At 41.2% G+C, this 25,018-nt stretch overlaps 1 protein-coding gene across 1 annotated transcript; it reads left to right on the forward strand.

The window, feature by feature from the left end:
• The first annotated feature begins 3,437 nt into the window (after positions 1-3,437).
• grm5a (glutamate receptor, metabotropic 5a) lies at positions 3,438-24,694 on the forward strand. The gene is given in 20 exon segments (XM_085798454.1): positions 3,438-3,588; positions 3,915-4,226; positions 4,330-4,463; positions 5,842-6,103; positions 6,550-6,664; positions 9,652-9,901; positions 16,611-16,846; positions 16,966-17,087; positions 17,719-17,843; positions 17,936-18,104; positions 19,298-19,424; positions 20,044-20,161; positions 20,880-21,066; positions 21,593-21,751; positions 21,850-21,975; positions 22,092-22,274; positions 22,384-22,553; positions 23,543-24,097; positions 24,099-24,183; positions 24,186-24,694. Coding segments are annotated over 19 exon segments (3,666 nt in total). The 5' UTR covers positions 3,438-3,588; positions 3,915-3,998; the 3' UTR covers positions 24,501-24,694.
• Positions 24,695-25,018: the final 324 nt, after the last annotated feature.

Genomic DNA, 25,018 nt, shown 5'->3' on the forward strand with positions numbered 1-25,018 from the left:
AGTCTAATGGTATGAGTTGTTGTGATGCATGTGATACTCACAGGGAAAGAGAATTTGTTTTTTTTCCCCCAATTGTTGATAAGAATCAATGGTGAATGCTGAAGCAACTTTTTCAAACCTCTGAAGAAAGTCTGAGTTGTCAACATGCATCTTTGACCAAACAGCTGATTTCACCTCCAGAACTCATTCAAGGCACTAAAACATCTCATACATGTTTCAAAATAAGCTTGATCGACCAAAGCACCAGCCGCTCCTCCACGGCCACAGATCTAAAAACCACAAACAGCAGGGAACATTACATTAATGATGGACTTTTATCTTTGAAGTTTGAAGAACTTTCACATAAATCTGTATCATAGAATCAGAATCACCATAGAGTAGTGACACATTTTCACTTTGTTGACTGCACTGAAGTAAATACACATAGAATCATTCAGACATACAGCAAAATTGTAAATTGCTTCAATATCCTTTATGTTTTCTTCACTTTCACACTCTGTTGTGCTGAATTCAGATCTTCTCATAGACTTTAGGATAATAGTCACTTAGTCCTGGTAATCCTGCACAGTTGACTTGTGCCACTGCAGACTGCTTTACTGCCAGTCATGACTCCTGCCTCCATACTTCCCCCATCCACAAAGATGAATATGTGCAGTTTGCCTGGCCTCCATCTCCATTACTCTTTAACATGCAGTAAATTCACAGTCTCCTCAGTGCAGCCTATCTGACATTATGCCTGTCTGGTTACTGAACAGACAGGCAGTGGCTCAGGTGGTAGAGCGGGTCGTCCTATGATCAGAGGGTTGGCGGTTCGAATCCCGCTCTGTCCCGGTTGCTGCCGTAGTGTCCTTGGGCAAGACACCTTACCCACCTTGCTCCTGATGGGTCGTGGTCAGCGCCTTGCATGGCAGCTACCGCCATCAGTGTGTGAATGTGTGTGTGAATGGGTGAATGCAATGTACTGTAAAGCGCTTTGGGTATCGTTACAGGTATAGTAAAAAGCGCTATATAAATACAGACCATTTACCATTTACCATTTACATCTTACCTGTACATTTTGATACAATACAGGAGTTCTGTCACCTACAGTAGTCACAGCTTCCCCAACTATCTCATCCTTATTTTATGTTTCTGTAGGCAGTTGTCATAGTGCTGACTGTAGATTCACATTTCCTAAAGTGATACTTTCTGTCTGCACCCATTTCACACAGTTATACTGCATTACTGCCAATTACACTGCCAACAACGACTGCTGCCTTTTGTCTTCTGCTGTTCATAACAATCTACATGATCTAAAAATGTCAGTATATGTATTGCATGGTGATGTAAATTCATACTACTGATGCAGCTGTTGCAGGGTACAGATCTGGTTGTTCCAGTAAACCAGCCTCTCTTAGACGGAGAGAAGAACATGGTCATTAATTGTTGTTGTTATCTCATCAGAGACCACTCCACCAGAGACTGCTGGTCTTTACTGCCTTTGTCCTCCACACGTCCTCCCTCTCCCTGCTACTCTTCTTTCCTCACCAACCTGACTTCCTTCATCCATGTTTCCAAACAGAATAACTCTTTTAAAAAAAAACTACAAGCAGGGCCCAAGTATGCTGTCAGCTGAGATGACCATCAGCAGTGTTTCATTGTATTGTTAATATTCTGCTTTCGAAAACATATGATAGTTGCAGTTGCAGGTGTGAAAAATTGGCCATCAGTCTTTCTTTTTTTTCCTTTTTTAAATAAATAAGTGTGCCTGTCTGAAGAGTTTTGACTTCAATTTTGACCAATGCACATCAACAGCATGTCTGTTGTGGCAATCAAATAAATGACAGCAGACGAGTCTCCACCAGAGGGCGCCATATGACTGTTTCAATTCATTCAGTCAACACAGTTAACCAGGGTGAACTTCTTCCTCTGGTCTCTCTAGGTAACTAATGTTGGTGACATGAAACATGAAACACTGTTACTATGCCAACTGTGACTTTTACATGTTACTTTAATCCTGTTACACCGGAAACCACTCGATTCACCTGTTTGTGCAAAGTGAACAAATCTCTGGTTAAACATCTAAAATCTAAATGAATCACTGTGACTAACATGTAAGCTGTTGCCTCCTCTGTCTCTGTCATAGATGCACTTACTGCACTGAACAGTTTGCTCTTGTTCTTTTAGAAGTGCAGCCTCCTTAAGTTAAAGCAGGAGACACTCGACCACCTGAGCTCAACCAATGATGTGCTGACTGCATTTCCTAACACACTAAATTCAATAATTATAGATGTCATTGAGATGATATTTGACTCACTGTGCATCTGCTGCTGAAGCTACTAATCACAAAGCAGCATGTGACAATTTATGACTTTAGTAGTTCACAGTCACACAAGTGAAAATGTAAACCTTATGTGTGCCTCACTAATTATAATTTACCTTTATAGTTTATAATTTTTAGATTCTCTCTGCAATTTACAAGAAGCAGCTGCTTTTCATGCTGACACCGAATGACTCTGGTGTTTAAATCAAGAAAAACATATGAGCTGCACTTGTTAGACATACAGTATGTTTACCAAACTGACCTTTAATTATATTCAGGGTCATTGTGACCTAAGGCAGGAGAGGCAGAGAGTTGCAGTGGAAGTGCATAAAAGGATAATTTTCTCTCTCTTCTATTGTGAGCGCTGTTTTTTTCCATCCAGCTCAGCTCAGATCTGCTCCAACCCAAGCCTGTCTTTTTGAAAACACATATGGTAATGACAGCTAGAATGAAAATCATGGAGGAGCACCAAGCTGGGTAGATATAAAATATAAATTTTATATTTCAGACTGAGGTCAAAACGACCTGGAGCACATGAGAGTCAAAAAACATAATCAAAAACATGAGATTACAAATCAATATGAAAGTGACACAAGATAAACCTAACTAATATTAAATGTAGATTTCATATCAAAGGGCTAATTTGCTAATTTCATAATGGGTACATACATCATGGGTGGGTAAGTGGAGGTGTTAGGCTATAGGCTACCTGTAGCTCTCCAATTACTGTAAAGCTATCTGATGAATAATTAATAGTAATCGATCGTTTCTTTTTAACTTAAATTGCGGTAGAATGAGGATCTCACACTCGCACTGGTCGCCACAGATTAACGACGGTTTTCCGTCAATTGTTGCCAAAATAAGCTTAATAATCTTTGCTGATGTCATTTCTTACCCTATATCCTTATATTTGCAGATTTGTGTATTTGTTTACTTCCTTCTTTTCTTTTTTTCTTTTTTTAACGACTAGCACGCGGCTCGTGCGTCTGAGCTCTCCATAGCTGAGCCCATTTAGTCACTGTTGAAGCTCCATGCTCTCCACTGTTTGGGAGTAGGAGGAGGGGGAGGAGGAGGAGGAGGCTGAGGAGAAGGAGGGGTGTGTGTGCGTCAGTAAGTCAAACATGTTCCAATAACGGGCTATATTATCTGCTGCTATTTGCAGTGTGCTGTAGCCAGGCACCAGACTGAGCTTGAGCAGAAACCTGCAGCACTTGGTCTTGTTGCTCCTCTGTGATGGAAACGCTCTCTGAAGGAATGGCATCTGCAAAGCAGCTGGCAGAGAAGAGGTAGGCTCAAGTTGTCTGTCAGTTTGGGGGAATGTAGAGCGCTCAGTAATAAGGATATAAGTTAGTTGTACATAGTTTGTTAATACTTGATAGGACCACCAGCAAGGATTAGGGCTACCTTAAATGAAATAGTGCTACATTATATCAGCACCATGGACAGCAGCTTCATTTTTAGGGAGGATGATTAGACATTAATTAGTAAAACCTGCTTTTTCTGGTATTCAAAATATTACAGCTTAAATACTTGACAGAAAGATTTCTTTGTGTACTGTCTGGTAAACAATTATACACTGATATCATTTACCTCCTGTCGCTATCCTTATTAGGAATCTAACGCCAACCCCCAGCACTTCCAGCACCATGCCAAAGACAGCACATTGATCCGGACCTCAGCTCTAAGAAGACAGAGGATGGCAGGAAGTGTAAGGAGGAACACGAGGATGGGAAATAGACCGGGGTTATACGTGAGGCTGTGGGCAGTGAGTGTGTTAATTGGAGCTGATCTGAGCTGGCTGGGCCTGAGAGACCCGGTCGGGGTCAACGCCCAGAACAACGAGAGAAGGGTACTGGCACATATACCCGGTGACATCATTATAGGAGCTCTGTTCTCTGTCCACCATCAACCACCTGCAGACAAGGTATGTGTGGGTGGGTGTGTGGGTCTGTGTGCTCATTTTCTCTATGTGTGCAGCAGGTGTGAGAAATGTTAATAATAATGTATTTGTGTTACACTTTGCACAGGTCCACGAGCGAAAGTGCGGTGCGGTGCGGGAGCAGTATGGGATCCAGAGGGTAGAGGCCATGATGCACACTCTGGATCGAATTAATGCAGACCCCAATCTTCTACCAAATATCACCCTGGGCTGTGAGATCAGGTCAGAACCAATAACAAAACGCCTTGTTTTGCTCTAATGCAACATTAAATTGTTTGTGACCTTTACTGATCATGAGAGACACTTAAGAGGGGCTAATTTGCAACTAATTGTGGCTCATCATAGTTTGGCTGACAGTGACACAACAAGGTGTATCTTACAGTGACCTTCTCAAAGTTTGAATATATGATAACACACTTTGAGTTGGATAATACCCTGTGGTTTGTTGTGCAAACTAATAAATCGCTTTAGATGGGCTGGAATCAAATCAAGGAGACAAGCAGTTCCACAAATGACCAGAACAACTGGGCAAGCTAATTACAGAAAGATTATCACAAATCAAATCCAATGTTGAAAACGATGCACTGTGAAGTGCCCATTATGTAAATTGCTGTGTAGTTTTAGTCAGCAATCATTCAAGCAAGACAAAAAGGTTTTACCCGACTTTAAAAAGAAGAACAAACAGCTTGATTGCTGGTGCATCTGGATTTTTTTCCCCTAAACAGCATTTAAGTAAGTGCTTGCAAATTTCTTTCAAAGTAATGCTCGTTAATTTAAGTCCAACATTCCCAATAAGACAAAGCCAGATGGTATGAGTCCCTTTAAATGAGTAGAGGGTCTGGGGGAGGTGTTATTAGGCAGCAGAGGAAGACAGACTGGAGACTTGCAGAAGCAGGCAAACTTCCAGGGAGACTATAACTGAAGAGGGATTGGAAGAGCTAGATGGACGGTGGCTGGAGGAATTGGGCCAGTAATATAAGACAGGTAACCGGGGTACCCAGGTGGCTCACCCAGTAGAGCATGCACCATGTATGTAGGCATCATACAGGAATCCAACCTGTGACCGTTTTGCTTCTTTCTGTGCTGGACTTTTCTGTCTCTCCACTCTCCTTTAATAATAAAGGCAAAAAACACAATGACTTGGTTGAAGTAAATTAGAACTTCAGACTTTTTCAACTCAAAAATCAAGCCTGTCATAATTTCTTGGTGGTGAAGTAACGGTCTCTCCAAGCAAAATGGAAACAAAATGCACAGCTCATTGTTTATATGAGAGCGATATCACTGGTGCTGTGTCCTGTCAACAAACCTACAGTACAGGATACAGGAATTATCTCTCCAGGGGATTTTTGTACTAAAAAGTCTTTGGAACTTTGCAGCTTGCTCCAACTGACTCAGCCTGATGTAACCTCACATTAGCTTTGGCTGAACTTGGAGTTGCAATCTTCTCGCTGCTGTAACAATTGTCTTTGTCGAGTGGTTGGTGAGGCACAGACTGTGTGCTTAAAAAAAGAATCCACTTGGCTACTCTAAGCCATCCTCACCTCTTGTTCTCGGCCTGCTTGCCAAAACAAAAATGTAAACTCCATCTTTTCTGCACCAGGGATTCATGCTGGCACTCGGCAGTGGCACTCGAGCAGAGTATTGAGTTCATCCGGGACACTCTAGTGTCCCACGAAGAGGAGGAGAGCCAGGGCAGGTGTGTTGCAGAGGCGGGGAGCTTACTGGTTCAGGGGAAGAAGCCCATCGTGGGTCTGATTGGACCTGGATCAAGCTCTGTGGCCATCCAGGTGCAGAATCTCCTCCAGCTCTTCAACATCCCGCAGATAGCCTACTCAGCCACCAGCATGGATCTCAGTGACAAGGTGAGATAAAAACATTAACGTCACAGTTTGGGACCATTTCAAACTTTAAACGTTGACTTACAGTATATACTCTGCTACGAAAATCAAGGCAGAAAAAAAAGCTTTATTTTCAGTCGTTATAAACTAAGCTCTGAGAGAGTGTCTGCTTTGTATTCTACAGAATACAAGTAACACAACCTTTACAGTAATTTGCTATGGCAACAAGAAAATCTGACACGTTTTCATCGTGATAGATTTACCCAACCCACTCTCAAGGACAGTTTTCAAAAAAACATTTCTTTATACCCTCTGAATCAATGGAAGTCAATGTACAGTGAAGCATACATGCAATAAGGTGTATAGTAGGGGCTCTTATGGATGCATGTGTGACTGGTAGACAGGCTGTCAAAATGAAAACACACCAAATAAACTGCCAGACTTGTGAACATGTAAATTCTCTCCAACAGAGTCTGTATAAATATTTCATGAGGGTAGTGCCATCAGATATGCAACAGGCCAGAGCCATGGTGGACATCGTCAAGAGATACAGCTGGAGCTACGTGTCCGCAATTCACACAGAGGGTAAGACTGTATGTGTGCGTGTGTGCGTGTGTGTGTGTGTGTGTGTGTGTGTGTGTGTGTGTAATTCAGACATTGTGACATTTACCTTTTGTCTCTTTGTCGCTAATCCATATTTACACATCGATTAAGCAGGATTAATGACAATTATACTGAATTTCTCAGTTTATCAGTTGCATCTGTTCAAACTATTGCCGTCCAATACAATAATACCAACTGTAAATCATAACTTTGTGAGGCTTACACTATTCAGTGGCTGAGAAATGGAGAAACACATGTCTTCACATTTTTGTGCCTGTCCTTGTTTCAACTCTTAGTTTCACTTCTTTCTAGTTTCTATAGTTCTTGAAAAAGGGCAGCATAGAGGCCGAACCTCATATATCATTTTGTGCCTGTTTTTATATAGCTACACAACCACACACACACACACACACGCACACACACACATCAAAGCATAAAGTAAATGCCACATACATAAAATAACTCCCCCGTAATACCACCGACTTTACAGCAGAGGCCATTATATCTATGTCATGAATATGAACTTTATATGAAATTAGCTCTGCTTATATATTCTCTGTAATGCTGCTCATCACTGGCAAAGCTTCCCAGGGAACATCTGCCACGGGCTTTGAACTCTCTCACACCACACTGTCCACTGACTTCAGTGACGCCTCAGCCACTGGTCACATTTTACAGCAGTTGCTCATTATCAGATTTGCATTTTATTTCAGTAGTTTTTGTCACTCTCTCTCTATGAGACTAAAAGGCTATGTGCAATTGCGTTATTTTACATTTTCTCTTTTTTTTGTTACCACAAGTAATTGCATCGTATATAACAGAACAGATATACTGTAAGGCTGATTTCTAGTTCTCTCCTCAAAGAAATCCTTGTCCCTGACTGTGGACCCATGCAATATCAACACACAGGGTTATCACACCTTCAACAGATCCAGTCCCTGAGTCACTAATCCCACCTACTCAAAAACAAAACACATGCTATTGGCATCATTTTCAGTATCAGTCTAAATGCCCCATAGTGTCTCCATCGTTTTACTGTTTCTGTTTTACCCTCTTGGTGCCTGAAGGCCATTATGTTTATGGAATAAATCCCTCATGATAAGAATAAGTGCTAAATCCTGACTGGATTATTCCAGTTTATACTGGAACTGTTGTAGAGGGGGGTTTAAAATGAAAGGTATTTTGCATGCCAAATCTTCTTTTTCAGGATAAAACCTCATATATCTCTTATTATAAAAAGACATATGTTTTAACAGTCATGCTTCACACTAGCTTGTTTTTGTTTTTGTTTTTCAAATCCAGCAGGCAGTGGGATGTTGTCAAATGATACTATTCCGTGTACACACATTTCCCTTACTGAATCTGACATTACAAAGACAGTCATATACAAGTTTGCTAAGTAGAGATGAGACAAATAAACAAACACAGTGTAAAATGACCCAGGATTTAATGTGCTCAGCATCTGTTTTTGTTTTTTGGTTTCTGAGCTCTGTGGATGGTTATTAATATATAATATCACACATCCTTGGTTGTCCAACAGCACAATTATAACACCCTTGCTGTCAAATGCAGGCACACCTTGCTTGCTAATCTGAGGGGTATTTGCATAAATTAATTACAAGGGTTATGAGCCAATACATGATAATCAGCTTCCTCGCAAAATCAGCAACAAAACACAAAACATTGTTTTGAAAAATGGTTAGTACTGATATGTGGTGTTTTTTGTCCTTATATTTCAAGAAGAAAGATACAGAAATTTCATATCCTCTGTAGCTCCAGAGGTTATAGTTGTGGTTATGAAACAGAGTGCAGTGCAACCTACTTTCCCTTGCATTTTTTCCTTTTCCTATGGGCAACAAATTCTTCTATACAAAAGTTGGCCACATAGAAAAAGGCCTGCAAGATTTAGAGAGAGAGGAATGGAAGGTCCCTTAGTTTACATTTTTCTGGTGTTGTATTTAAGATTCTTATATTCATAAGAAGATCCATGTATATTTGTTGTTGTACCAAAAACATCTCAGTGTAGTTTTACATCTCCTCTCTCTGGGTTCTCCCTGGTGCTCTCTTCTGACTGGCTGACTCAATGGTCAGCCAATTAGACGAGTTGAGTGACTGAATGAGAATATAGCAGATTTCAAGTAAACATTCAGAGAAAGTAAATCCAGGCTTGTTGCTGGGTCCAGCTGGGCTGTGCTGGCAGCGTAGCTGGAGGTGGAGACTGCTTCATTGTGACATAGCAAAGTAACAGGAATCCAGACAGCTCGTTTTAAAGGCACACTAACACGTTTGTGTGTTGCACACTTTAGCACTCACACAATATTGATATACCACCTACATACCTCATTGTAATACAATATTAGACCTTTAAAGAGTAGAATAAAACAAATGTAATGAAGGCAGTAATCAGTATCATCAGTAACATCAGCAGCAAGTTGAAAGTATGAAACTCACTCAAGGAGGCATGTCACATATGGGAGTAAAATTCACACATAGTGATGAAAAGGATGCCTCAAACAGTGTCATGCCCAGAGTGAGAGAACACTTGCAAAGCAACAGAAACTAGGTGACCTCATTTCCAGCAAAAACAGAGAAGTCTCACCCCTGACAGTTCCCATAACAGGGACTGAATTATCAGATTCTCAAGTGTTGTGCTGCATTACACCAGTGGATTTGACTATGTACCCATGTGCGTGCACTTTCTCTGTGTGTTTGTGCAGATGACGCACAGCGTGAAAGCTTGAAGAGCAAAACATTAAAAACAAATGTTTGTACAACATCACATTGTGAACAAAGTGTACTGGAAATGTAGGTTTTTTTTAAAGTGTAAACAAATACATAAAACAGCAACTGCAAAATATCTAGTTAAAGAATGACTTGCAGAGTTTGTCAGTTTGTTTGCTTTAATTGGGTTTTGTGTGCAGTATTGTGCATATTTCAACACCAGTCCCTTCGTTTGGTCCCTTTTACAGGTAATTATGGAGAGAGCGGTATGGAGGCATTTAAAGACATGGCAGCAAAGGAGGGACTTTGCATCGCCCACTCCGACAAGATATACAGCAACGCAGGGGAACAAAGCTTTGACAAGCTGCTGCAGAAACTGCGAGGTCACCTGCCTAAAGCCAGGGTGGTGGCCTGCTTCTGTGAGGGCATGACGGTCAGGGGCATACTGATGGCCATGAGGAGACTGCGCCTGGTGGGAGAGTTCCTGCTGCTTGGAAGGTGAGTGGTGGATTGTAACGACTGCATTTCATAATAATGGGAACTTTTGCTTTTATCAGAGGCTAAAATAACTGACCGAAATATTTGTGCTTGAGGTTTCTTAGTGTTATGCATTTATTTTCAACCCAGACTTCCTTCAGATGCTCAAGATGTGTTTGTCATTTGGGCCATCTTTGTCCTCTAATCATCATCATCCATACTATCATCTTCATCGCATCCATCATCTTCACAGTGGTCGAGGAAAATCAAGGTATTTTCAATGGTAATTTAACTCAAAACTTTTGACATTGACACTATACCCTACATGTTTATGAGATTCAGATTTTTGCTTATCTTCAGATTTATAAAGCAGATGTACTTCATGTTCTATACACTTGTTACTATTATTAAAAAGGCAAAATCAGTTTGTACTGTTTATATTTTCTATTCCAAACAATGTTCATTCATTCAGATGTTTTATTGAAGCAGCAACATGTTGCCTGCAAGAACATTTATCAGCTAGAAAACACATTTTTAGGCACTCAAGTGGGGAAGTGAATTCTCAACCCCCCTCAAAATGTACAATCCCTAAAATCTGAGACTCTAGAATAGTAAATGATATCAAATAGTAGAGATGAACAATGTGACATGAGATGCTTCTTCAGTTGAAATGATCATTTTTACATTTCACTTCCTTTTTGTCTGTAACACGTCTGTAGGCTAAGATATCTCTGTAGCACCACATTGTTTCATGGATGGTCTGTTGTAACACATTTCACCTTTAGATAATGTGTCTTGGTCTATTGCAATTTTAGAATGCCACAATTTTAACCTGCCTGTACTAAATAGTATTATATTGTGATTGTCATAGTCATAGCAATAAACAATAATCCAAGAAAATGATTAAGATGTTAGCCATATAAAGCCACCAAAGTATATAGAAAAATTGATAGATAAAGCAGCGATGGTTTACCAGTATGATTAGCTATGAAGTATCCTCATCCAGTCCTAGATAATAATAAAAAAAAAATTAAACCAATGACATTAGCTGAATTTTCTCCCAGGGATTATCACCACTTCAGATATTGCATATTATCTATTAGGTCACTTAGGTTAATTTAGGCAGAGAACATGTTAATGACTGGTCATACAGTGCAGGAAAAAACGTTCTCAATTAAAAACATGTGGGGAAAAAAATAAGCGGGAAAGAAGAGGGGGTTGTTGTAGCAGGAGGTTTCACTCTCTCTCCGAGAATAACGTTTTATTTTAAGGTTTAGCTCACTGGCTCACTCTCGTCCCTGGTGTTCTATAAATGCCTTTCCTCATTAGGAGCCACATGTAGGCTGTCGCTCAAACCTGACAGCAGGAAACATATAATAACCTTGAACTACATATTGTTAAAAAAAAGTCCTCTGTAATCCATATTTCCACACAGAGCTGCCAGACAGGTGTGATGTTGTCTGCTCATTACCGGAAATTATAGTTAAATCGTTAAGATGTTTCTCCTTGCTGTTCTATTTTGAAGGTAATTAGATTGGTGATGTGCATTTGAGGAGGAGACACGTTCCTGTCTCATTTTGATGCACGTGCACCCACACATGAGCATGCACTATTGTGTATATGTCCAGTTAAGAGCTGTGTCTTCCTCAAACTGAGTGTTATTGACCTCTCTTCATTGGCTTCATCACGCCTCTCGTTATTATAGATCCTTAATCCTGTTCATGTCAGCCTGGAGGATTTGTCATCAGGCTTGTGTATGTGTGTGCAGTGCATTCTTTGGTTCCATTTATAGAAGGAGCAGATTTATTTATTTATTTGTTTGTCTGCCAGCACTGCTCAAGCCTGTTTTGAAGGGTTGTATCCAAGCCACTGTCCGTCTTCAGCTTGTTTATATAGAAGTCCATGGAGAAATGAAGGTTGTTGTGTATGCCTATTATGACAATGGTCATTCATTTTGGTCGGGAAAAAAAGAAAACCTCTCTTCAAATGTAACTGTTCAAGTCTATTATATCCAAATTGAAAATATTTTAATCAAGGTGTAATCCGTTTATCACATCTTTGCTTTGTTTCGGATTAGGTCAAAAAACTTACTACTACTACCCACATATTGGCTATAATGTGTATCTATGCAGGATTGTTGAGGGGCTTGAGTCAGTCCCAGCTGACATAGAGACAGGCCGGGGTCCAACCTACCCACATGGAAAGAACCTATAGGTTTTAATATAGGTTTGAATATACATAAAATTGGCCGTTTTCATATATACGCATATGGTGCATATATGCACAGATAAACTGCATATAGGTTTCATATATGCACATATATCCTCATGAGGATATATGCATTGCGCATATATGAAACCTTGCAGTTTATCTGTACATACGTATATGCTGCATATATGCACCATATATATTAGCATATTATTATTATTATTATTATTATAACCTTTATTTAACCAGGTTTGTCCCGTTGAGATCCAAGATCTCTTTTGCAAGAGAGACCTGGCCAAGAATGACAGCACAGTTTCAACACATAGTCACATTAATTAAAAACATAAAACAAACAAACAAAACAAAAAACAAAATTGAATTTTTAAAAATTAGTTAAAATAATTTACAAGATTAGTCAAACATTTGCACTCAATTAATATACATATACTGTATGTGTATATGAAAATGGCCAATTTTATGTGTGTCACATATATTCAAAGCTATATTAAAACCTATAGGTTCTTTCCGTGTGGGTAGACAGGTCTCCAGTCAATCACAGAGCTGAGATATAGAGACAAACAACCTCACACACTCACATTCACACCTATGGGACATTTAGAGTCATGTAGCATGCATGTCTTTAAACGTGGGAGGAAGCTGGAGAACCCAGCATATAACTCCACACAGGAAGTCAGCAGGCCCTTAACCCTAATCCCATTGCACTACCATGCCCCCCTACTGCTACTATACTGCCCTACAAAGCAAAAAGGCAGTAACTACGCAGAGTTCCGAACTGAGAAAAATGACTTTAAAGTTATCCTGTTGTCCAGCCTAAGTAGTTGTAGGTAGATTATTGGACATGAGGCAGTTTTGTTACTTTGTATTAGCTTATTCTTTGTATATATTAATTCTCACATTTGATTTGATGTTTTACCCCTATTTTGCAGTTACTGTATTCTTGCTTTGTATTACTTGCCAATAATGTGGCACCATACCAAGCAAAAAGGCAGTAACTGCAAATTCTTCAAAAACTATTCTGTCACAACTTGTGCTCTAGGTGTGTTAGATACACTGTATTTGGACTAATTGGAACCATTTGTTTCCCTGAACATGGATATACCAAACCCAAAGTAATCTGACCATTTTAGGCCAATAATTTCCACCCCAAAATTCTGGTGCTGAAATTGCTGCTTAAAGTGTCTCACATTCCTAAACTGTATCAAGGCCCAAATTAGGACAATTTATTTTGAATAGTACCACATTCTTATGTGTGAATATTAGATTAATGTGTATCTGGGTGTGTTTATCTAATGTATCGCCTATATCTACAACAAATCACATTAACTTTAAAGCACTGTCAACTTCACTTTGAAGCAATATAGGCAAGTTAGGCTAACTCCAATTCAACAGGGCAGAACTAAATGATTTTGATTGAGTAATGATAATGAGGAAATATCGGAAATCATAAATATATTTTTATATTCAGAAGAGGAAACCGGGGTATGGGAAACATGGAAACAGTAACTTCACTCTGTGGCAACACGGTTGTTTTTATGTTAAGTAAAACAAAGCAAAAGTACAGTAACTGACAGAGTAACGGTAGTTACTGCCTTCTTGCTTTGTTTCACTAGGGCTTTTTGCAGTTACTGTAAAAACGACTACCATTTTTCTCCAAAACGACACACATTTGAGATAAGATATTTTGTCACATAACAAAGGATGCCTTGAATGTCATGAAAATGATAATAACTCATTTTCGACCAAAACTGCAGTTACTGCCTTTTTGCTTTGTAGGGCAGAATAGCCCAGTGCTAATTACTGCTACTAGGGAGTAGGCCTATAGCCTAGCAGAAGAGAAGTCAGTCTGCATCCTTAGCCATGTCTGCTTAACTACAGTCAATGTCAATGCAATCTGTCTGTAAGGGTCTTGAGAGGATGTAGACTGCATTAGCAAAGCAACATGATCCTTCACTGGCTTCCCATCTGCAAACACTGCCATTTGCGAGCACCTGACTGAGCTGGAAACATAAGCCATGCAAGTATTTTTTCCTCTCGCTGGTTCAAATGGTTCTTCCACTTTTCCTTTTTTCTCTCATGTCATTTAGTTTCATTTTCGTCTCCAGCCTTATGTCCCACTACAGAGCTGTAGTGTCCACTCAGAAAACATCTGACTGGAAAGTTGACAAGTTTCACGCTGGATGAGGTGAAACAAGAGCATATTGTGTGTGTGTGTGTGTGTGTGTGTGTGTGTGTCTGTGTGTGTCTTCAGGCTTGTAGGTGGTGTAGCAACATGCAGCATACAGCATATTGCCCTCACAGGTCGATGTGTGGGTTTCAGAGCTCTCGTTCAAGAGTGATTCAAACTATCTAGAGTCAAAGCCCTCCATGCTTTTCATATCCATCCTGCTTTTTTTCATGCCAGTGTACCATTTCTGTGCTCACTTCTCTAAGGATGTGTTATGAAATGATCTCCTACCTCACCCAGAGAACCAGGCATCATAAAAAAAGAAAAAAAAAATCCACCCACACTACTGTTGTGTAACTCCAGCTTGGTTAGCGAAGTTTTCAAAAATGACTTCTTTTCCTTTCCTCGTTGGCGAGGAGGAGAACAGCACGTTTGCTTTGTGTCAGCGAGGTTTGCGTGTTTACATATATGCACATGTGTGGAGGTGTGATCGACCGTCTGTCTTTGATGACTGTAGACAAGAGAGAGATATTAATAGATGGAGTAGAAAGCTTTTCAAACAGTTCACTGATGAGATAGCTTATTGAGTCCAAGCCCACAGTTTTTTTTTTGTTTGTTTTTTTAAATAAATAGCAGCTCAGATGTGTCTGCAGACGCAGCAATCTAGTGTTGGTCTACTGTTTAAACTTCATAGAGCAGCATCAGGTGTTATTTTGTTACTATAATCAAAAGGTGTTTCCTATCTGTACAATTAAACTAAAGCAGAATCACTTATGTAACATTCCCATGTTGCAAATCAACCTATAATCTGTCTTTGCCAGAATTAAAAATACATTAACAGATTGGTTCACACATACAGCGTGATTCTGCGAGGCAAGGTTTCTGTCTGCAATTAGATATTTGCTCCTGTTGGTAAAGTCAAGCAAAATCAATATGCTCTTCATTACAAGAGGGTCTCAATGGACTTTGCAGATAGTGAGTCTACAGAGATCTAATTAATCATCAGCCAGACACAAACTTTACTAACAAAGTTATGTGACCATGGAAGTGTGTACAAAACAACAAAGCATTTCGCACAAAACAACTCGCTGAACAGAGAAGACACAGCCGTTGATCCCTCAGAGGTTTATTACAAGATTTCTTTGCACATGAACATTATTTAAAATAATAAAAAGAAAAGTCGCAATTCTTCAACTTCAACAGCAAATACTTTCTTTTATATCGCGTCACCCAGTGAGTCTGGTGTTGGTGTCTGAGTCATCCTGATAATTTTTTATTCTGCTGTAACTCTCTGCAGAGCAAACATTAGGTTCATTTTAGACGACACCACCTGCCACCTTCAATCTGTGCAGCCGTGGTCTCAGAGAGTCATAAGCACCAACTAAAGTGTTTTACAGCCGGTCACATTAAAATTCACTGCCATCTTAGACATAGACTATTATCTGTCTCCTTGAAACCATTACAGTAATGTGCTCTACCTTAATGTTTCATTTAGTTAAAACCTTGATTCCTTGAATATATATATTTTTTTGCCTTTAATCGGTTTTTAATTTGAATTACGTGTTGCTGTAAGATTTGTTCCATGGACTCCTGGGTTGGGCTTTTTCAAGATGTCAGTCTTGGCTGTAATTATGAACCAAGAGGTGGGAGCTGTTCCCTTGTGTCAACTTCACAACCCAGCTTCTTTGACATGATGCTAAATGTCTGGATTCATTTTTGCCTCCACATTTGCATTTACTTATTTGGCAGATGCTTTTATCCAAAGTGACTTAAAAATGAAGGACATAACTAAAGCTCCACCGCAGTAGGAGACCTTGGTTCAAGTACAAAGTGCTTCATCTGTTCAATAAATCCGGAAGTGCACCAAAAGTGAATAGTACGTAAGTGGTAGTTAGTCATGTTAATGTGTCAGAGGTGCTGGGAGAGGAGGTGCTCTCTGAAAAGATGAGTCTTGAAGAGATTCTTGAAGATAAAGAGGGGCGGCCCTGCTGTGAGAGCAGTTGTCTGCTCGTTTGGTTGTTTCCCTGTTTAGGATAATTGCAAGTGTAAGTTGCTTGTTTTTTTATCAAGCAATGTGTCAGCTTTACCAGCTGTTCCTGGCATGAAACAGAACATTTTCCACAAGTGAAGCTCAGGTGACAGGGCTGTCTAAACAGTCAAGTCCCTGTGTGGTACACAATATTGAGCAACACTTTCCAAGGTGTTAAAATTATATGTTACACTTTACACATGTACTCTTTACAGCCCAGCAGCTTTCTCGCCAAATGTAGATTTTTTTTTCTCTTTATTCTAACTCTAACGTTTGTCTGTCTTCACCTTTCTCCACCTCCTACCTAGTGACGGCTGGGCCGACAGGTACGATGTGACCGACGGCTACGAGAAGGAAGCTGCCGGTGGGATCACTATAAAGCTGAAGTCGGCCTACGTGACCTGGTTCGATGATTATTACCTGAACCTGAAGCCCGACGCCAACCTGAGGAACCCCTGGTTCCCCGAGTTCTGGCAGCACCGCTTCCAGTGCAGGCTGAGGGGGCATCCACAGGAGAGCAGCATGTACAACCGCACCTGCACCTGTTAGTACCACACAGAACAGGCTGCACATGTCTCAGTCTGTGTTTAATTTAAAAAGTTTTACCATCAGTTTAGATGACAGGGATCACAGTGATGAGCAGGTCTCTGTTCTTCTCCGCAGGGAGAGAGTCACTGCGCCATCAGTACGCCCAAGACACAAAGATGGGCTTTGTCATAAATGCCATTTATTCCATGGCTCACGGCCTACACACCATGCAGCAATCGCTCTGTCCGGGGTATAAGGTATGAGAGTGAACAGTTTGCATATCTGTGTGTTTTCTTTTTTTTTTTCAATTTCTTTTTTTTATTATTTCCTCACAACCACTTTTACAATATTAATTCAGCAACCATTTGGACAATTCATTTTGGTATTAGTAGACAAACAATCATCTTTTGTTTTTGTAGATTTATATACATGTGTAAAAAAATAAATAAATCAGAAATCCAAAATTTTAGAATATTTAAGAAGACAAAAGAGAAAAAAGAAATCAAAAACAACAGCAACCATAAAAAATAAAAGAAAAACACGCCAAACAAACAAAGAAAAAAGACAAAACAAGACAAAAACAAAACAAAAACAATATATCAAAAATAATAGTATCAGTCATGGGTTCCCTCAATCAATTCATCAGCACGTACATATCTTTATCAATCACTTCTGAGTAGGCTATGACCTATAAGCCCGCTCAGTACCAAAAAACAAACAAAGAAGAAAAGCTCTTTAAATTATCAATCCATTTGTTCTCCCACTACCTCCATTAATGGTTGCCATCTCTCTGTAAACACTTCCTTCTGTAATCTCAACATATATGTAATTGTATCTGTGTGTTTTCACATTGGGAGTGACAGTACTAACTGTGTTAACCCCTCCCAGGGTTTGTGTGAGAGCATGCGGCCCATTGACGGACGCAAGCTGCTGGATTTCTTGATGAAAACTAACTTCACTGGCGTATCTGGAGAGACCATCCACTTTGACCAGAATGGAGACTCACCTGGCAGGTAAGGATTATCATGGTGGGAGGAAGGGGGGTGAAATCAAAGAGCAGAAAGAAATAATAAATGTGTCCGTATGTGTTTCATTTGTTTCTTAGGTATGAAATCATGAACTTCAAGCACATCGGCGAGGACGAGTATGCTTACATTCACGTGGGAAGCTGGGATCAGGGTGGCCTGAGGATGAACGATGAGGAAATCTGGAGTAACAATACTGAAATCATCCAGTCGGTTTGCTCTGAGCCCTGTCAGAAAGCACAGATCAAGGTGTGAACCACTCCACAGCACAACACTTTGAAATCAACAAGCTATATTCAGTTTTCTTATAATTTAAATAAAAATAAATGCGGTAATTCTTCCTGCCCCTTTTAATTGGATGCATGCTGGAAAGCATATATCCACGGCGTCAAGCTGAACATGATTTGAATTCAAAGTCTACATCCATACCGAGTTGCATATCACAGAAATTCAATTTAGAAATTCAGTTTTTGCTAATATTGGCAGCCGCTCTGTTATGATCTCCCTCCAAAATACGTGGTTTCATGCACCAGAGAATAGAACATAGTTTTACTGAAGGAAACTGCCAAGCAAGACCCACACAACAGCCATAAATTGATCCCACAGGATTGTAACGTACAAAATCGTTCCAATCGGATCCTCGACTACCCCACTGGGGACTCTGCAAACCTCTTTGTTCAGGCTTTAATCATCTCCCATCTGGGCTTCTCTGACTCCCCTCAGCTTCTCCAAATCATGGAGAATAATGCAATCTGCCCCCTCTTCGTCATCCCAAAAGTCTCTAAGATTAAACCCTCCCCATGCACTCCACTCCACACTGACTCTCTGTAAAAAAAAAAAAAAAAAGTGGCAACTTGAGGAGAACTCAAAACTCCAGACTAGTGCATGAGTCTTTGAGGAGCTCTGCATGGCTGCGCTGCACCACCAGGCCACGGCTCAGCTCTCTGTGACCTCTGCTAACCTTGTCAGTGCCTCCACACTCTCTTTATTCCCTCAATCAGAGCACAAAGGAGTCTGTGCTCACTTCATATCAAAGTGCAGTCATTTTATTAGAAAAAAAAATGACTTGAAGTGTAAAGGTATGACAGTGTCCCAGGGTACAACTGAGGACTTAGTTACTTCCTGTCTGTGGAAGCCTGCAGGTGACAGGAGGCTACGTCCCCTCCGTGTTAAATAACTAACCACCGGCCATCCATACCTCCACTTTCCTTAGTGCATTTTCCTCTGTGCTCGTACGCCGAAGGGCTGAAGTAATGAAGCTCATTGAGATTCCATACATCCTTTTCTTCTTCTGATCCCCCGACGAAGAAATCCTCATTTCTCTGCTCACAGGGCAGTCAGAGTGGAAGATTAGCTACAGGAAAGTGCCATTGGAGCTTTGAGACCTTTTCCGCCCTTTCATACTCGAGCATGTGTGTGTGTGTGTGCGTGTGTGTCTCCAGGTGATCCGTAAAGGCGAGGTGAGCTGCTGTTGGACCTGCACTCCCTGCAAGGAGAATGAGTTTGTGTCTGATGAGTACACTTGTCGAGCCTGTGTCCTGGGCTCCTGGCCCACCGATGACCTCACTGGTAAACAACTTTGTTTATGTGTCTCTCACTTGCAAATGAACAATTTCCAAACAGGCCAGAGGAGCCGCCGATCTGGGTCACACACTGACGGTGCGCCCACAATCCCCTGCACATCTTCGGTGCCACGGAAACACTCTGAACTAACACAGTCTCACAGTAGAAATGAACACAAATACTCATGTACTACACACAAACAGACTGTAGATCCCTGCCAGAATACAGGATTTGGCTTAAGCTTAGATTCCTTAACTCCAAAGTCTGTCAAAACTATTTCAAACTCCTTTCCTGCCCTTTTGTAAACACTTATTATTATTACCCACAATATTCCACAGTTCCTCTGTGGTTTGAAAAACCCAGGAAGCCTGTTTTTGATGTGAGAGCAGCAGTGCGTTCCCCCTGTTCTCACTCTGTGCTGTCGCTCTCCGATTTCTCTTCTCTTCCTCACTGAAACATTATTTTGTCTGATCTCACATGACCCCACTGTCACAGATTGAAGATTTTACACCTAATAATTACATTACATTGTTGTTACATGTGATGGTTAATGATACAATATGATCAGACATCTGTTCTCTATAGGACTGTTGTTTGAACTTGTCTGTGTCCTGTCTTCTCTGAGGTTGTGAGCCGATCCCGGTGCAATACGTGCGTTGGGGGGATCCGGAGCCCATCGCTGCAGTGGTCTTCTCCTGCCTGGGACTCATGGCTACACTTTTTGTTACTTCTGTCTTTATCAAGTAATTACATCAAGCCAACAGCTACAATAGCATGCAAACAGAAAATAAGTGGGTCAAAGCTGATCCAAGGATAGCAATAAACAACTTTACCCAAAATCTACTGGTGGAAAATCCCCACACACAAAGGGCTGTTCTGACCCAGTGTTAGTGTTGGTATTTTTCAGTTATTATTAGTTTTGGGTATTTACTCAAAAGTCAAAATGATATATATTTGTAAAGTCTTATACTACTTATACTTTTCTTATACTATCTTATACTTTTGCCTTATTTGTCTTTATTAATTTTAGAATCAGAAATAATTTATTGTCCCCACAGAAAATGTTTGAGTTGCATTGCACTATTCCACATATACAAATATAATAAAGACAGTAATGATAATGTAACTACCTATATTCAAAATACAAAAAATATACCTTGTCGATAATATGCTATTTGTAATTACAACAGCATATTTGTGACAGTTTTATGGCAAAACTTGAGCATGTTGTATTTAACACTGGGTCAAATAGTTAAAAATAATTTGTAAATACATTTTGTAAATAATCCAACAGTAATATAAAAATTAACAGTATCTTTGGATCAAAAGTGGTCTACTAGGTAAACTGCTATTGGTTGAACGTATAACTCATTGAAACCATAAAGTCTCTCCCATTGCTTCAATTGTATTTTCTTAGGGATTTGAATCTGCAGCAGTAAATATGATTGAATTCATCTGTAGGTTTTGGGACACGCCTGTGGTCAAGTCATCCAGTCGTGAGCTCTGCTACATCATCCTGGTGGGAATATGTCTGGGCTACCTGTGCACCTTCAGCCTTATCGCCAAGCCCCACATAATCTACTGCTACCTCCAGCGGCTGGGCATCGGCCTGTCCCCCGCCATGAGCTACTCCGCCTTGGTCACCAAGGTACTTTCTTTTCTGCTTTTTTGGAACAAATGCATCTTACTGTTCATATTTCTTCCTGCAAAACCTTGCAAGTCAGATATCATGTGGTTCCATCATCAGCTTCATTGCTTTTAAAGGGTTAGGTAGAGGGTGCAGGAATCTGCTAAACAGGACTGCAAAATGTTCAGGGATGGCAGCTGATGAAAATGATGACCACGATCCTTTGACATCATTCCATGCTACCTTTGCACAACCACATTTGATGGACAACTTGTCTGCTAGCCTAGTCCTGTGTTTTGAGCATCAAGAGAAGGGCATCTGAGGATAGAAGCAGGAGTAGAAGAGCTACAGCCAGAGATTGGCTGTTTGCCAAGTGTAAGGGGAGGTTTGGTAGAAGTTGAGGATCTGTGTGTGGGCTGAGGTTGGTGTTTAAGATCTGAGAACCCACAAAAAAAAGGGGGATTATTATTATGAATCAGTGCGAGCAGTGTTATCCGTAGTCGATGAAGTGACGCCTGCATAACCACTTGATCTATTTTTGATCCAGACCAACCGTATAGCACGGATCCTGGCAGGCAGCAAGAAGAAGATCTGCACCAAGAAACCTCGCTTTATGTCCGCCTGCGCACAATTGGTCATCGCCTTCCTACTCATATTGCTGCAGCTGGGGATTATTGTGGCACTTCTTATCATAGAGCCACCGCAGGTATGCATATACGTCGTGTATATGTGCATGTGTTTACCAATGTGGGGGATGTTCATTTACATTTAAGTGGAATGACCTTTCCCTTTGCCTCCTCTTAGGTGATCTATGACTACCCAAGTATCCGTGAGGTGCACTTGATCTGTAACCTGACCACTCTGGGGGTGGTGGCGCCGCTGGGCTACAATGGCCTGCTTATCCTCAGCTGCACCTTCTACGCCTTTAAGGTACTTCAGCTGTCCCATTAAACTGTCACAGTGGAGGTGTTAATTTTCTGACTTTACTTTTCCTCTATACATATTTTAATTTTTCCACCTCAACTTCCACTGCTTTTCTCCTGCAGACTCGTAACGTTCCAGCTAACTTCAATGAAGCCAAGTATATTGCCTTTACCATGTACACCACCTGCATCATCTGGCTGGCCTTTGTTCCTATTTACTTTGGCTCCAACTACAAGATCATAACCATGTGCTTCAGTGTCAGCCTCAGTGCCACAGTGGCTCTCTGCTGCATGTTTGTCCCAAAGGTAAAAAGAACTGAAACGCATGCTTAATATACACACAATGAATTTGTAACATCTTTGCACCCTTACATCTGTATGCTGATAGACATTTGTCGGTCATTTCCGTTGACAGGTGTACATCATGCTCGCCAAGCCGGAGAAAAATGTCCGCAGCGCTTTCACCACATCCACAGTGGTGCGCATGCATGTTGGTGACGCTAAGAAAGCTGCCAAGACCGGCAAGTCCACCAGCAGCATGGCCAATCTGTTTCGACGCCGCGGCTCTGCACAGGACGACATCAGGTATATAGAGGACCAAAGTAGGTATTAAGCTGCAACAAATGAACTCCTCATTGTTTCAAACACATGTGTCCTGATGGATAAAGGGTTCTGAAGAAAGCTTTTCCTCAAGTATTTCTGGTTAAGTGTAAATAAAAGAGCAAGTTGCACAAATTGAATTCAGCTCATGGAAATTAAACACATTTAACTGCCTTTTTAAGCTTTTACTTTCCCCCTCATTATTTATTTAGTCACTGAAAATAAGGGAAAGATGTTAATCTTCTTGTTTTCCAAAGATAAACTGATGAAAGCAGAGTGTTTTGAGCCACTCAAAACCTACATACTCCCTTCAAATTGGCTCTAATTAGATCATGTCTATTTTGCAATATGTGGCCTTTTATTTGGCATATTATGAGGACTGGAGTATTATATTGCCTTATTATAACGAGTCTATTTTGGCCTTGTGGGAGCATAAATATAAGTAGGCTATGCTTTCAAAAATATGTATGGTGGAGGCTACACACTCTCCCTGTAAGGACTAGAAGTCCATAGAGATGGCAGACATGGCCTTACAGCTACATACATTTCCTCAGTTATTTCTGCCCACGAGTCAATGTATAGAAATGAAAGCCCTGCTGGATCCACTGTAACAGGCTGGATGTGAAGCTGAGAAAGAAAAAAAACCCTGCTCCCCGAGCTGACAAAAGGTTACCTCATTTGGGTTAAGTACTCCCACAGGAGACCCGCTGCCTTTAAGGATTTCTCTTTCTAAGGAAGATAAAGGAAAATGGAGGAAGATGTAAAATTACACAGACTGTAGCAGATAGAATGGGGGATGGTAGAGAAATACATGGTAGATGGATGATCATCTTTTCTCAGTGTAATACTTATACACTAATTCCTGCCATCATACACACATGTATTTCGTGGATCTTTCACATTTGTTATCAGATTTAAAACCTAACGTCCAAGTCGGTGTGGAGCTAATTATTCTGTGCCTCTCTATTTTGCAGTTCCAATGGGAAGTCAATGACTTGGGCGCAGAACGAGCGCGCCTACAGACCAAACCTGTGGAAGAGGATGTCCTTCCACGTCAAGAAAAAGGACACAGTGGAGACAAACCAGACAGCCATCATCAAACCCTTCTCTAAAGGAGGGGACATACCTGCAGACACTGCTGTCACGGAGCAGTACGAAGAGCCACCGGCCTCTCAGTCTTTCACCTGCTCGCCCCCCCAGTCGCCCCTGCCCTCCTCCGTCAGCCAGCATGCAGCCAAGGCCAGGGGTCTGGAGGGGGGAGAGGATGGAGACCAGCCTCAAGGTTTACCCACTTACCTACCTGAACACACCTCTGGGGTCAGAAGAAGAGGCGGGGACAACGGCCAGGATGTTGGGATGGCGGACGGCGGGGACATCAGTGTCATTCCTGTGGGCGTGGGGGAGATCGGCATAGGGATGATCGGCGGTCACACTCAGGGCACCACCATCATGGACCAGATCAGCTGTGTGGTTAACCGCTTCACTGCCAACATCAGTGAGCTCAACACCATGATGCTGCCTGGGGGAGCGCCCGTCAGCCCCACCTCCACCACCTCCACCTCCACCACCCCTCTGCCTGCAGGTGCAGACGCCGCCGCCGCCGCCGCCCCCGCCTGCCCCGCCCAGTACCTCGCACCCAGGAGCAGACCGGCCCCCTCCACCGTCACCACATACGCAGAGGTGGCGGTCGTTTCCAATTTCTGTGAGAATCGACCACCGGGTAAGATGTACGAGCACCTGGCCGGGACTTGCGTGAGTAGCAGGCGAGCTAAGGATATGGAGGAGCTGGTGGCTCTGACGCCTCCCTCCCCTTTCAGAGACTCATCCCTGAGCTCCGACGGCAGCTCGCCCCCCTCGCTGTCCCCGGCCTCTGAGGCTGAATACGACCAGCTGCTGCTGAGACATTACAGCCAGAGCTCCTCCTCCCTCTAAACCTGCTCCCTCTGCACCATTTTTCCTCCTTGTTTATCCTCTAATTGGAGTATTTTAAACTCCAAAGGGACAAATCCTCAAACTGGACCAAACTTGGATGCCTTTCTACTTGTGGATATTCTGAATGTTTAAGCAGTTTTTTTTATATATAATATACGTATATATTCTGTTTCAAATTGGATTGAATGCACCCACACATGAGAGATAAGAATCACTGACAAGACTGAGCAATGTCAGTGCTTCATCTCTTCTGTCTGAGTGAGTTAAACACATCACAAATGGAAACACACATACGGGCATTCAACAGTCTTTTTACACTGGTTGCTAACTCAGATTTAAACTTTTGAAATTCCAAAGAAAATACGAATTCCTTATCAAATATTTATCCATCATAAGTGGAGGAAATCTACCAAAAATGAATGTTGACTGGCTCAAAACAGATCACATACGAATCTGGGAATGACATTTGATTTCTTTTAGGTAAGACAGATCATAGGACATTAAACATAGTTGTACTT

The sequence above is a fragment of the Trachurus japonicus genome, chromosome 14 (assembly GCF_045865225.1).
Source record: "Trachurus japonicus isolate A0001 chromosome 14, Traja_1.0".
Taxonomy (NCBI): Eukaryota; Metazoa; Chordata; class Actinopteri; order Carangiformes; family Carangidae; genus Trachurus; species Trachurus japonicus.